The sequence below is a fragment of the Nyctibius grandis genome, chromosome 4 (assembly GCF_013368605.1).
Source record: "Nyctibius grandis isolate bNycGra1 chromosome 4, bNycGra1.pri, whole genome shotgun sequence".
Lineage (NCBI taxonomy): Eukaryota > Metazoa > Chordata > Aves > Nyctibiiformes > Nyctibiidae > Nyctibius > Nyctibius grandis.
The window spans coordinates 91,052,535-91,066,452 of record NC_090661.1 but is presented as its reverse complement, the minus strand read 5'-3'; the positions used below and the strand labels follow the sequence as shown (position 1 = coordinate 91,066,452).

Genomic DNA, 13,918 nt, shown 5'->3' with positions numbered 1-13,918 from the left:
TTCTCTGCCTGTTTTTCTCCAGCCCTAAAGCCAGGAAAAGCACCATGTGCCTCTGGATGTCTCCAGGCTATGCGAGCCAGGGTTTGAAGGATATTTTAGCAAGCCCCAAGGGCACAGGGCTAGGAAAACCAAGGTGCTACAAGTGTCGTCTTGTAAGTCTGGCTGAAACGAGGACATTTGCAGGGTGGAGGGGAGCCCATAACAGACCTGGGCAGTACCAATACAACATCCCAGAGCACCAAGAGCTTTATCCCACCTTCCTCTGCCTTTCTTTTTCTCTTCCCTTCCCTCTGCAGAATAAAACAGAGAAAAGGCATTTCCCAGTGAAGCAGAAGCAGGTACAGACCAGGGGGCTGGCGGACCTGTGAGGCGCTTGCATTAGATGCTGCTGATGTGATGCAGACATGGAGGGAGGGGGGAAGCTCTGGCATCCCGCTTTTCCATGTGTGCCGGCACTGCAGAGGTGGGGCATCCCGTTCTGGGAGGAGCACCCACCTCCTGCATTTGCAAACAGGTTCACAGAGGCCGACCAGCCAACTCCCATTTCTGCCCAGGGCACAGATTGCTCTGGGGAGGGCACAGCCACGGTAACACCTGTACCCTCCAGCCAAGGGGACTGGTGACCAGGAGACTGTAGGAATGGGGATGTGGAGAAGAATGAAGCCAGGGTTAGCAAACCAGAAACAATCCAGGTCCCTCAGTCCCAAAGAAGAGCAGGAGGAAGCAAACTCTGAACTTTTGCAAGCAGCAAAATCAGCAGGAAAAAAGGTATTCATTTTCTGCTTTAAATATTGGGGCTGTTAAGAGTGCGTGAATGAATCAATGAACTGCACAGAGACTTGTTGATGCCCATCTTTGAAGAGGGAGGCTGAAAGAATGAAGTAAACTGAAGCCACAGCTTGGACCCCGGTGCAGGGAGGAATCACATCAAGGGAAGATGGACAAGTTTCGGATGATCTTCCAGTTCCTCCAGTCCAACCAGGAGTCCTTCATGAATGGCATCTGCGGGATCATGGCCCTTGCCAGCGCCCAGATGTACTCAGCCTTTGATTTCAACTGCCCATGCCTGCCACGCTACAACCTGGCCTATGGGCTGGGCATCCTCCTGGTGCCCCCCCTCATCTTGTTCCTGCTGGGCTTCGTGCTTAACAACAACATCTCCATGCTGGCAGAGGAGTGGAGGCGACCCCGGGGCCAGCGAGGGAAGGACCCAGCTGTCCTGCGCTATATGTTCTGCTCCATGGCGCAGAGAGCCATGATCGCCCCGGTAGTCTGGGTCTCGGTGACGCTGCTGGATGGCAAGTGCATCACCTGTGCCTTCTGCACCTTGGTGCCTGTGGAGACTCTGGGCAATGCCAGCCACTCCAGTCTTTCCCAAGGGGAGAAGAAGCGGGTCCTCGCCCGCATCCCCTGCAAGGAGATCTACGATGGACAGGAGCTCATTGCCAATGAAGTAGCCGTCAGGTACCTGCGCTGCATCTCGCAGGTAAGAAGCATCATGGCTGTGACCTCGCTGGTGGCTTGTGGTCAGGCACTGCCAGCCTTAGCTCTTCCCTCGAGGGAATCTCCTTGTTGAAATCAAGCTGCAGGAGGAGAGAGTGGTGATTTTGCAGGGGTACAAGTTGTTCAGACTCAGCTCCGGAGAGTTAAGCCTCCAGTGTGGTGCAGAGACTGAAGCTGTAGGTCGTCCTGATAATTCAGTCTCTGCTTCTGCCTGGGCAGCCTGGGGCTGCAGGGCAACAATACACGGCCAAGCTGTTAGCAGAGATTTACCTAGAGCAAGTTCAGAAGGGGCTGATGTGGATGTCACTCGGTGGCTGGTGGGCTGTTACCCCCTCCCGTAACCCACCGGTTACCCACGGTTGCTCTTGCTGCTTATTATAACATGTGCAAGCAATGGGCTGATAACCGTCTATGCCACTTGCCTCTGCCACTTGCACGGAAACAGCCAGTGTTTATTAACCATCCCAGGGAACCACAAATGAAGAGTTGCCACTAACCACTTGTCCTGTGCCTAATTCCTCTCAAGCCTTCTGCTTCTGGCCACACTGGAGGCAGGATGGCCTGACCTACACCGGTCACTCAGGTACTCCTGTTTAAAAGTAGCTCCTCTCCCTAACCTCCTTAGGGCAGACAGGAATTATTGTCCCTGATTTAAGAGAAAAAGAGGCACGGGGACTTCTCCAAAGACATAAAGCAGATTAGGGGGGCTGCATTTAGAGCGGGGTTCACCCTCCTGAGCTCTGCCTGCACAGCCCAGTGGCAGCCTGAGCTGAGACCGATGGTTAACAAGACAGACCGGTCCTGGATCTGCCCTCATCTCACCCTTCCTGTCAAATCCCATTAACGTGGGAGCCTGTCGCCACTGCTCACCCACAACAGACATTACTAAATCCAACAGCTTGGGAAAAGGGTTAGAGAGCTGCATAAACTTGGGGAGTATCTGGAATGACATGAGCTGCGAGTCAGAGGACACAGACTATCCCAGACTCAGGTGAGGCATGGTGGTATCAGAGGCAGGACTGAGAGCTGGGTGCAGGATTCAGTCTGGTGTTATTTATGGTCACTGCCTGCTGATGCCATACAAGGTGAGAAGTGGAGAGTTGCTGCCTATGTGGATGCACCGAACAAAAGTGCAGATGAACTGACAGGGTACGTAGGGTCTCTTCATCCAGCTTTGCAATGTAAATGCAGCCAATGTCAAGTAGCCCAAAGCAGAGCCCGGGAAGGGGGGCTCCTGCCCGCTGGTGGGAAATTCCGGGCACATGCTCTGCCTGCCTGTAATGGGTCTGGTTCCCCCCTCATCCCTGCAGGCTCTGGGATGGTGCTTTGTGCTGCTGATGACCACGCTGGCTTTCTTGGTCAGATCCCTCCGGCCCTGCTTCACCCAAGCTGCCTTCCTGAAGAGCAGGTACTGGTCCCACTACATTGACATCGAGCGCAAGCTGTTTGATGAGACGTGTGCGGAGCACGCCAGGAGCTTTGCCAAGGTCTGCATCCAGCAGTTCTTCGAGGGCATGAGCACAGACCTGGCAGCCGCTCATTGCCACCCGCCCAGGAAAACCCCTGCAGATCCGGGGGAAGCCGCCGAGAAGCTCTTGGGCATCACTGACCAGGGCACCATGAACACAGCCCTGAAGAGCTGGCACAGATGCAAGCCACCGCTGCGCCTCCACCCGCCTGCCCTCCCCAGAGGCAACGGCTGGGCAGGGGAAAGGCAGCCCCCCACGTACACCCCCGTGCCCCGAAGGGAGACGGCTGCCTACTACAGCCGGGTGTGAGGGGTCACGGGGCTACACAGCAGCAGAACTGCGCTTTTGGGAGAGGGGCTGCAGAGAGGGCAGGAAGGTGGGAGTCCGAGCTGGGCAGGGGCAAGGGCCTGTGCCATGGGGGCTGCAGCGGGGTTGGCACCCAAAGGGCTCGGCAGTGATGGTGCGATCCCATCTGCTCCCTCATCCAATCCTACAGCACTGGTAATTCAGGCAAGATTTGTGCTGAGCGGGGCAGCTATCCGAGGCCATGACGGACAAGCCCCAGAGATGCTGAAGGGTGCAATGCACAGTCAGACGGGCGTGCCGTGTGTCCCACACCACCAAGCACCAGGTTTGTGTTGTGGCAGATGCCAAGGCAGACACTACAAGATGTGCAAAACTTCCTTTTTTACCATGTGCTCAGCACTGGGCAGCACACGCGGGTTAAGGCAGTATTAAAAATCCTCTGGTGGGGAAACAAGCTGGGAGTGCCCCTTTCTCATGCCAAGCTGTGAAACCCCAAGAAGTCTCCCCATTATCCCTCCACACACCACATGCCCACAGACACTTCCAGGCCAAGAAAAGTTTTAAAATAAATTTGACCCAAGCAACAAGATAGTGAGGGGGCATCCCATATTGCATTACACGTGACAGGAACAGTGTGGTTCGGTGTCACAGGTACTATTCAATGAGGAGCCCACAGAGATGCTCCTGGAAGCGGTGCCTAGACAAGGAGAGTGGCTATTGCCCAGCAGCACAGAGGGTGGGGGCCAGGCCAACTCCCTGACATGCATTTGCTGTAGGACAGTTTGTTCTTGCTATTTTACTGGATTCCTCCCTGACACAAAGACTGATATTAAAAAACTGGCCTAGGTGTTTGTTTAAGGAGTCAAATAATTCAGGCTTACGGTTCCAGCTCTGTGCTCAGGCACAAGGATTTATAAAAGCTATTTACAAAAGCTGTTGATGTTTCTTTATTTGAATGCAATGAAAAGGACTGGGGGGGCCCTGGGTCAAGTCTGGGGTGCTGAGGCCAAGCGAGTCAGGGCGTTTTGCTGGTGCACAGTAGCCAGCGGCACATCAGCCCTGGAGAAGCTGGGGAGGCACTGCCGACCCTACGAAATACCAGGTGGCTGCCCATTTCCATAGAAACTGAGGATGACGGGATGCAGGCCCTCGAAGTGGCTATGGAAATCGCAGCGTTCCCCGGTGGCCCTGATTTGATTACCAATACACAGAAGGAAAACCCCCTCTGAGAGACAAGTTTTACCCCTGCCGCGTCCCTCCTGAAATGCTCATCTCCTTGAAATTTCTGCTGCCGCGTTCTTGTTCAACTTACTACAGCTGGCTGGTAACTGAGGTGACTGTCGTTTGCATAAACCTTAATTATCAATGTGTAACTCCACAGAGGCTTTGGGGAGAGAAGAACAAAGGACCAAAATGATGAGGAAATTCTCCGAGGTGCTGTGAGAGCCTTACCAAGCCCATAGTCAAGGGCAGGCTGAATCTGGCTGACTCCCAGGAGAAAGGAGCGTGACACAGATTTATCATTAGTCTTCACGCCCCAAACTTTAATTAAGGCACCTGCCCAGAAATTAATAGGCACAAAACCTGATTTACAAAGCAAAGGAGATTAAAAGATAAAGGCGGTTTCCACTCCTATTATTTGCAGTTCAGCACTGTTAGTGGCTCACCGAGAAAGGCGCAGAGTCCTCACAATGGCGAGCAGCATGCAGAGGGCTGGTGGGCTCCATGGCAGAGCCATTAAGATACCGAAAAAAGAGCGTGTATTTGCAAAGAGAAGCTTTTGCACTTTTAATTTACATTTTTAGGATCAGAGCTCTGCCCCCCAGCAATTTCAGCAGTCGCAGAGAGCCCCTGCAGAGCAGGCAGGGCGTCCTCTCTTTCCTGGATTTTGGGGATATCTTTCATTGCCTTTGGGAGGAGACTCATCTCTAGGGAACCCAACATTGCCCCTGGGATTTAAGCTGGGCAGTGGTCCCAGTGCTGAACCCAGTTAGCAGCAGCGCCTCGAGCGTGGAGAGAGCCCTGGGGCCCCCAGCCGAGCTGGCAGGCACCAGGCAGGAGGGGAGCCAGCCCCAGGCTGGCACAGAGGTGTGGGAGTGCCAAGGGGTGCACCACACCCAGACGCCTGGGAGCTGCAAAAACCGGCCCAGGGACCCCAGATCTGAGGGTAAGAAGGAGGGCTCAGTCCAAAAACCCCGGCTGAACTGCCAGCGCTGGGCTGAACTTGGCTTTGCTTGCAGCAGAGGGGAACATGGGTGTTGCTGAAGATTTGCCTGTGCTAAAGACATCCTCTGGGGAGCGATGCACGTAACCCCGGGGACACGCAACAAGCATGCTGGGGAAGGAGGACGAGGGCCTCCAGCCTCTGCAACAGGCTGGGCAGGAGCTGGAGCCGAGGGACAGACAGCTGAGAGGAGGGAGCAACGCAAGAGAAAGTGAGGCGCACTCGGCTGCCTTGCAGGCATCTCTCCGCAAAGGAAGCAGCGAGTGGAAAAGCCCAGCCAGGCAGGAATGCACCACAATCGCCAAATCACAGGCTGCACCCAGCCCCACATGCATGGCTCCCCCAGCCCCGCTCAGCCCCCACCATCCCCCACAGCAGCCTCACTGCTCGGTCCCGGGCAGTGGGAAGCGAAATCTGGCCGCCCCGCAGAGCTCCTGATGGCGGGTTCCTGCTTCTCCCGAAGCCCAGCCAGGCTGGTGTCTTCCCCGCTGGCTCAGCCAACTCCCATACGCAAAAACAGCAGTTTCCCCCTTCGTGTGGGACCAAGGGCTTCTCCCACGCTGCCCCCGCCTGCTTAGGGTGACTCCGGGCTCCTGCACAGCTCGGGTACCACCCTCGGTTGAGCTGGGTCCCACCAGCATGACCGCATCCCCTGGGGACCATGGGGGCTGCATCCACCCCCAGGCTGGGGGCTCCAGCGTTACCCCTTTGTACCCCAGCAAGGCGCCCCATCGCTCCCGTCCTCCAGGCAAACCCTGGGCCGTCCCAGCCAGCCTTTGCACAGCTGCATCACGGGTCTGAAAAAGGACAATGTGCTTTTTCCAGTGACTCACTCTCAGCTTTTCCTGTCCTTTTTTTTTTTCTTTTTAAAGGCACAAGCTCAGCCCTGCACCCAGCAGAATCCGAGCGTCTGCTCTTCGCCCCACCCAAGCACAGGGCCCAAGAACAACCTCCTCCCTCCTCCCAAAAGCCAACAGCCGAGGGCACGTTGCAGACTGAAAAAGGAAGCTGCCAAACTCTTAACGCTGTTTTCATCAGCTTTCGCTTCGCCCACCAGCCCGGCCTCAGCCGCATCCCCACTTCTGCGCAGCCCCGCGCGCTGCCGGGAAGCCCCGCAGCTGAAGCAAAAACCACACGAGGAGCTGAGAAGGCTCCAGAACTGGTTTCAACAACTTTTCAAGTAAGTAACTTCATTTTTTCTTGCTTTCATGCATGTTTCAGGGAAATACTTTCACAGAGGCTGCTAAAAAATGATCTGCTGCAAACAACTTCTCCCCTCCCCTCCTACCCCCCCCTCTCTCTCCCAGACAGGCACCATAACCCCCAAGCAGAGGACAGGTAACCACCACCCCCCCCCCAAATTGGCATATTCCCTTTCACCAGCTCCTCTTATTTTTGCTTTGCCAGTTGCCAGACACTGTCAGGACAGTCACGGGGCCTTGTTTGTAAGGGCTAGTTGCTGGTAACTGTAATAACAGGGTTTTGAACCCCACGCGCTAGAACAAGTTTGCAGGTTTAGCATCTGGCTGCAAACGTGGGGTACCACAAAGCGGGGCAGCCGGAGCTGGGGGCCTGGCTCCCCATGACGTGGCTGCAGCTTTCTGCTGGTCTGTCTCCTTTGCCAAGGGAGTTCTGCATATGGAAAACTGGGAAGATGCAGGAAGACATTAAGGGCTGTTTGTGTTTGAACTCAGCAACATCACAGCATGACTTTAAAGGGATTGCCACGGGCTAGACATAGCAGGGAACCGAGGCCAAATTTCTGCCCCCTTTTCCCTCCACTGCCCCATGGAGGAAGGGGGTAAAACAGGATTTGGTGGGGCAGCAGATGAATTGAAGCACAGGAGTGATTTAAAGCACAGTGAATGAACAAGCCTTGTGTAAGAAACCATAAGGATTAAGGTGTCTGTCTCCTCTGCACAAACATCCCCATAGCCTTTTCCCCGGAGCTGGGGCTGGCCCAGGGAAGCCTTGCTGGGAGATGCTGGCATTGGGGCAGATTTTGGGACAGCCCTGCTGTGGGTCAGGGCTCCCCCGCAGCCCCGGATGTGCACTGATGCCACCAGCCCTGTGCAAGCTGCCAGAGACGGTTAGTAGGGCACCCAGGTCCTTCCTGTCTCCAGCAAACCCCGGTGACAGCAGTTCCCCTGAGGCCAGAGGGTTTTGTCACGTGGGTGAGGGCTCCCGGAGCTAGCGAGGTGCTTGGGGCTTCCCGAGATGAGACCCTGTGGGGATGCAGCACAGATGGAAAGTCAACTAAGAAATTAATTAAATACAGCTTGGAAGTGGCATGGGGGAATGAGCATCACTGCAGAGGGCATGGATACACTCAATTATTTCCCTCTCCTTCAAAAATATCTGGGCATGTGCTTTCCCTGCTTGGTCCTGACTGCCTGCAGTCCATGCAGCCCACGGCCAGCCCCGCCGGTGGGGCGGGCATCCCAGTATAGCCAGTGTTGTACTGGGAGAAGGGGCTGGAGGAAGCTGCCCAGGCAAAGGGCAGTGAAGTGAATCTCTGGCACCAAGGTGTGCTGGTCAAGGGGCTCAATTTCAGGCCGGCAGTTAGAGGCTGAGCCAGGACTGTGGGCCAGGACGGCAAGTACAGTTATGTCAACCAGCTGTGGGAGAGGAGGAGATCACCCTGCCACACCTAATCCTTGCAAAAACTCCTATGTAATTGCTGACCCAGCTCTATCAGCATTTGGTGTTTGTATCCTGGGTCATCAAGGTAAGCTTCAACTTCCCAGGAAGTAACTTCTCTTGCAGGTAGCAAAAGCCCCTGAGCATCCCCTCGCCCCTCTCAGCAGAGGCTGCTCCTGCCTGGTCCTCTCCATCTCCCTGCCCCCAAACCTGCTGGGCTATCTCACAGCACCTCTCGCTGCCTCCCTGACATACCTTTGCCTATTACTAAATGAAAACTCATCAGGTCTAAAGAGGGAGGTAAAACCCACAGCACTTGCAAGGGAATGCAGCACCAGCACGTATATGCCATGTGTGCCTGGGCTAGCGTGAGTCAGTGGCTGGGCTGGGGACGCAGCCCAACACCAGTGCCCTGGTCCAGTTTCCCCAGTAACGCAGCGTCCTCCCTCGTTGCAGGCTTGGGAGATCATCGAGTGTCCACCAGCGATGCTGACAGTAATTGCCTCTGCAGAAGGTGACTAAAGCCAAAGAGAAGGAAAGACGACAAATGTGCAAATGACAGGGGCAGAAACAGCTGTCCTATTGGTAATCTTTGCTGCAGATGCTTTTGGAGAGCTTAGTCGGAAACTGAAATGACTGAGGTTTCACACGTTGCTTAGGCTGAATCCCTCTTCAGCTCCTTTTGAAGTATCCCTGGTATCAGCAAACAGCTCCAGAGGCTGGGACGCCAGGCAGGAGGAGGGGACAGCAGTGAAGGTGGTGTGCTCCTGGAGCAGCCCTTTGCACTCCAGCTAGCCCGAGGCCATTTCACCCCGCATCGGTGTGTCACTTGGTGCTGGGAGGTGGGCCAGCACGGCCCTCCACTGCAGTACGTGCCTCCTCTCACCACTGGGACAAGATGGCCGCCCTCATCGCCGAGAACTTCCGCTTCCTCTCTTTGTTCTTCAAGAGCAAAGACGTGATGATCTTCAACGGTTTGGTAGCCCTGGGCACGGTGGGCAGTGAGGAGCTCTTCTCCGTCGTCGCCTTCAACTGCCCCTGCTCCCCAGCCCGCAACTACATCTACGGGCTGGCTGCCATCGGCGTCCCGGCCCTGGCCCTCTTCCTCATCGGCGTCATTTGGAACAACCACACCTGGAACCTGGTGGCCGAGTGCCACAAGCGCGGCACCAAGAACTTCTCTGCTGCCGCCACCTTCCTCCTCTTCGGCTCCATCATGGGCCGGGCAGCCGTGGCGCCCGTCACCTGGTCAGTCATCTCGCTGCTGCGCGGGGAGGCTTACATCTGCGCCCTCAGTGAGTTTGTCAGGCCGTCCTCCCTTGACAAGTTCCCAGCCGAGTATGGGGCCGATGTGCTGGCCAGGTTCCCCTGTAAAGATGTGCCGGCAAACCTCACCAAGTTCAGGGACGATGTGACGCGGAGGCTGAGATATGAGTCCCAGGTAGGCACGCCAGGGAGAAAGCCACACAAGAGTGGGTAAGACCACCTTGCCCTGTCCTAACGCAGCCTCTCTCTTCTCTCTCAGCTCTTCGGCTGGCTGCTCATCGGCGTCGTCGCGGTCCTGGTTTTCCTCACCAAGTGCCTGAAGCACTGCTGCTCGCCGCTGAGCTACCGGCAGGAGGCTTACTGGGCCCAGTACCGCTCCAACGAGGACAAGCTCTTCCGACGTACAGCCGAGGTCCATTCCAGGATCCTGGCGGCCAACAACGTAAAGCACTTTTTCGGCTTCGTGGCACTGGACAAGGAGGAGAAGGAGCTGGTGCAGGAGTTCCCAGTGGAGGGCGTCCAGCCAAGCCCCCAGTGGAATGCCATCACGGGCGTCTACATCTACCGGGAGAACAAGGGCTTCCCCCTCTACAGCCGGCTCCACAAATGGGCCAAAGGGGTGGAAGGGAATGGGCCAAGCCCAGAAGGCCACGAAATGCTCTTTTTGGCTTCCTAAGACAGACAGGTGCTGGGAGCGGCTCCCCAGACCACCTGGCAGGCCTATCAGTGTCAATGCAAGGCTGAGGGATTCACTGGGAGTATTCCTCCCAGCAGGATTACTTCTCTCAGCGGGAAATAGGGATCAACAGCCTCAAGGTAGAGACTGGTAAGCAATACACTGAGCTGGGGAACCCCTCTTTTGGAGACAACCATCTCTCCACTGCACCCAGATAGGCGAGGGGAGCAAAGAGTAGACACACACCTTACCTCCAGGCTGCCAGTGCACCCTGCCGTCTAATGCACCAGCAGAAACCTCACGGAGCGAGAGGTGGGCATGACATTTCTAACTGTGACTCCTGCAGTCCCACTCCTCTCCCCCACAGCAGGGTTAGCCCCAGCCACCCTGCACACCTACTTGTTTTATTGACATCAGTATCTCCTTACGCAGTTGTGCAGTGCCTGTTAAGCAGGCAGGTCCCAGAGCACTTTACAGACTTTACAGCGCTCAGAAAAGAGGGAAGCAGTGGGTAAATTCCTGTGGCAAGGGGGATGCAACAGCACCTAGGAAGGAGTGGGTCAGTAATAGAGCAGCACACCGAATAACTGAGAGACTAAGGCAGGAGGAATCACCAATATTCCTGGTATTCAGAAAGACACTCTCTAATTATCAGGTTGAAATTTGGGTAGGACACCAAACTCCCTTTGTTCTTACTGAAGTGCCTGGCAATTTCTAATGAGCCCAAAGGCTCACAACCATGAGTTTATAAACCCAGAAGACGACACCATCAGCAGAATAGCTTTCGGGCGAGGTGGCGCCTCAGAGGAAGCAGCACCCACAGTGAGCCACACCACTGTATGCGGCTTATTGCGTTTCTCATCCAACCATCAGATGAGAATTCCGCTTGTTTGGGTTGCGAGTTGCAGCAAGACCACAACCAGAGTTAATTTACATATATGCATATATACACACATATATATAGTGTATATACTATATAATTATAGTTAGTTAGATGTATTAATGGAGCATCTCTCTTCCAGGGAAAGGGGGCAAGAAAGTTGCCAGCCAAAAGACCACATTACATGCACCCATCTGCGGCGGTGGGACTGCAGCCCCGCAGTGACGCGGGATAGTACGAACGGCATGCGGGGAGCAGCCCCCTTCCTACACTTCTACCACTAAGCTTTCTTGAACTCTTTCCACTGCCTTAAATGGTCCCTGCAGCAGCGGGTCTCTTCTATGGACTTGGCCATACTCTCAGGAAGCAAAGCCAGAAAGGTGTAAAATTACTGCCCTCACCATGATGCTGTGCTGACTATGGCTTCAAGGCTGCTCTTCTGGCACCTTATCTCTGAGGGTCAGCCCTACGTACCCAACACTGTTTCAAGAGTTGGCAGGAAAATGAAGTATGTTCTTCCTACTTGTACTGTTCTTTATAGGTACAACTTCCTTTTACACTATGCCGTTTACCGAAAAGCCTTAAAGTGTTCAAAAAATGACTCAATCCCACAGAACTCAGAGGAGCTTACACACAAGGAGATTTGAAATAAATTATTAAATGAGAGTTATTTTTCATTGCCTTCTGAGTTTTCTTCAAGGGGGCACTAAAGGCATATTTTAACATTCTCTTTGAACCCAAGCACTGGGAACTTATCTTTCCTTTCTATTAAACATTCAGATCCTCTCATATTCAGATGACCCCAGGATGCAAAGTTTTGAACTATTACCACATATTAGAAGTTACTAGCACTGCTTTTTAATTCTTCTTGCAATGAGTAGCATAGATATTGTATGTCAAGATACACAATTGCAGCAAAGGAAAGAAAACTCATTTAGAAACCTTTTTACAAATATGTCCCCTTGCAAGAAAAAGCTGAAGGGTATTCCCTTACATAAAGAGGCAGGTACACTGCTTAATAGGTGAGGCACCCCAGGATCCTTGTTCAGCTTCTCTATGGATTTGCCTTGCATTTGTGGGAAGGCTTAGCTCCCAGCCCCACCATCAACTAATCTGCAGGAATGATCAGATGCAAGTTAAATGAAATTGCATTAACTTGAAATGAGAGTTCATTTGCATTTCTTCTGTTGGCCCTCAAGTGCGAACATGCAGACACGCATGCCACCCCCGCATGCGGGTCAGCAGATGCAAGGCAACTTGCTGAAACAAAGCAGTGAGAGCATATGCCTGTTCCTCTTATTCCTTGACTTCCCTTGTCTCTCTCCTTGATAGTCCTAGTTGTTTCTTTGAACCACCTCCACTCCAGTTCCTTCTCCTCCCCCTCCTTTGAAGGAAAGGGGCAAGACATGTAATGCTTGGGAATGGATTTGTTTATCCCAAGAATAAAACATGAGCACAAAACAGCTTTTGCTCTGTTTAGCTCCCTTCTCCATTAACCCCAGCCACTTCCCACATGCTGGCATGGGCTAGGAGCTTGTCCAGCTTGTCCATTTTCCCTCCCTTTTGTTGGAGAGGCATGTTTGAGTGGTCAGCTGACAGCAAGGAGTGAAGCAAGCCACCACGCTCAGAAATATTTGTGTGCAATTGTACGGATTTTTTTTTCCTCCTTTCCTCTGCCACCCTGAGCACAGCCCCTGCTGACACAGCCCTGGGCTTCTGACCCTCATAGCCCATCCGCACCCTCACGAATATCCCTGCTGCTCATCCTACCCCAGTGACAACGCTGAGGTGAGGGACGTTAAACCATGTGGCTTTTTAACAGCAGCCCAAGCAACCAGGTTAGGCATCTCATTAAAATGCCAAGAGGGATACTGAGCTGCCTGTTTTCCTGGTGTGCCGGATCATGTAGGCTGCAAGCTTACACTGTCTGCTTTTCTTCCAGAGGCCAAAAACAACGACATCACAGAGCAGCCTACGGGTTGCCAGTTACGGCACACTTCCCAGCAAGTAAGATGGGTTCAAACGAGGCTCCTCCAGTATGGAGAATTACAGGCAGGTCTTTCATTTTCCCTGCTGACTACTGCAGAGACTATAATAGCCCCAGTAGTCAAGAAGAAACAATACCTCAAAGGGATCTTGGTTTCTATTGCAAAGCTTATTTACGGATCCTATTATGTAACTAATTAATCCAAAAGAAAAAGCCACCATCGTTGCAGCTGTGTTCTTAAAAAAAGAAACAGCCGCTACTGGATGTTGCAAGCAGCCTCCTCCTCTAGAAGAGCATTAAGCAAAATCTGAGTACAGTACCCTGCTTCCCCTGGGGGCAAGAAGTGAAATGACTTGCTTCTGGATCCCAGCGGACTTGGGAATGAACTAAATGCTCAATCATTCAGCCTTGCTAACACTGGGCATTCACAGAGACAGAGAGCTGGGTCCTGCAGAGGTCTGGTTTTGAGTTCAGAGCACCTACAATGAGTAAGACTCTTCAAGTCTGCTATTTCAAAGCTGGGCACCCGCTCACTAGTGTCTACACTGGATTATCACACCTGTTTGCATACCCTGCTTTTCTTCTTGCCTTCAGTTCTTCATCTGTAAAACATGTGGATGATCACATCCACATTTTACTGGAGAGCTACAAGAATATGGATCATAAGGCATCAACACCAGCAATACAGCCTACCTAAGTACCCAAGATACTTGGCTTTGTTCAAGCAGAAGACGAGATGGGGATAACTTTTTCAGCACAGAAAAACACTTATTTCTTTGAATTCATTGATTTCTCTTAAGAGACAACCACTAGTGAAAATCACTAATTCTTTCTGTCGTCAATCACTGGCAATTGTTACGAGAGATGGCTGTGATCATGGGATCCATCATAACTGGACGCTGTGGGCTTTAAAGGCATATGCCCTTTCTGCTGAAGAGGCCAAGAGCATTCTGGGCTGCATTAGGAA

General features: G+C 53.2%; 2 protein-coding genes across 3 annotated transcripts; both read left to right on the top strand.

The window, feature by feature from the left end:
- Positions 1-937: 937 nt before the first annotated feature.
- Positions 938-3,281, top strand: CALHM1 (calcium homeostasis modulator 1). Its single transcript, XM_068399938.1, has 2 exons — positions 938-1,486; positions 2,814-3,281. Exons 1-2 carry the CDS (start codon positions 938-940, stop codon positions 3,279-3,281), a joined length of 1,017 nt encoding a protein of 338 aa, XP_068256039.1.
- A 5,640-nt stretch (positions 3,282-8,921) lies between these two features.
- Positions 8,922-11,623, top strand: CALHM2 (calcium homeostasis modulator family member 2). Of its 2 annotated transcripts, XR_011047991.1 has the most exons (3): positions 8,922-9,583; positions 9,668-10,234; positions 11,107-11,623. XR_011047991.1 is itself a non-coding variant. In XM_068398685.1 (2 exons), the coding sequence occupies exons 1-2, from the start codon at positions 9,041-9,043 to the stop codon at positions 10,082-10,084; spliced, it is 960 nt and encodes a 319-aa protein (XP_068254786.1). In that variant the 5' UTR covers positions 8,922-9,040; the 3' UTR covers positions 10,085-11,623. The 2 variants fall into 2 exon arrangements, 1 of the variants encoding a protein (XP_068254786.1); XM_068398685.1 differs by having other exon boundaries at positions 9,668-11,623.
- The last annotated feature ends 2,295 nt before the right edge of the window (positions 11,624-13,918 follow it).

What these genes read in the sequence shown, in the direction of transcription:
- CALHM1 (XM_068399938.1), top strand. Translation starts at nt 938, where the DNA reads ATGGACAAGTTTCGGATGATCTTCCAGTTCCTCCAGTCCAACCAGGAG. An exon ending in ACCTGCGCTGCATCTCGCAG is followed by an intron (nt 1,487 to 2,813) that starts GTAAGAAGCATC and finishes TCATCCCTGCAG; the next exon opens with GCTCTGGGATGGTGCTTTGT.
- CALHM2 (XM_068398685.1), top strand. Translation starts at nt 9,041, where the DNA reads ATGGCCGCCCTCATCGCCGAGAACTTCCGCTTCCTCTCTTTGTTCTTC. An exon ending in GGCTGAGATATGAGTCCCAG is followed by an intron (nt 9,584 to 9,667) that starts GTAGGCACGCCA and finishes CTTCTCTCTCAG; the next exon opens with CTCTTCGGCTGGCTGCTCAT.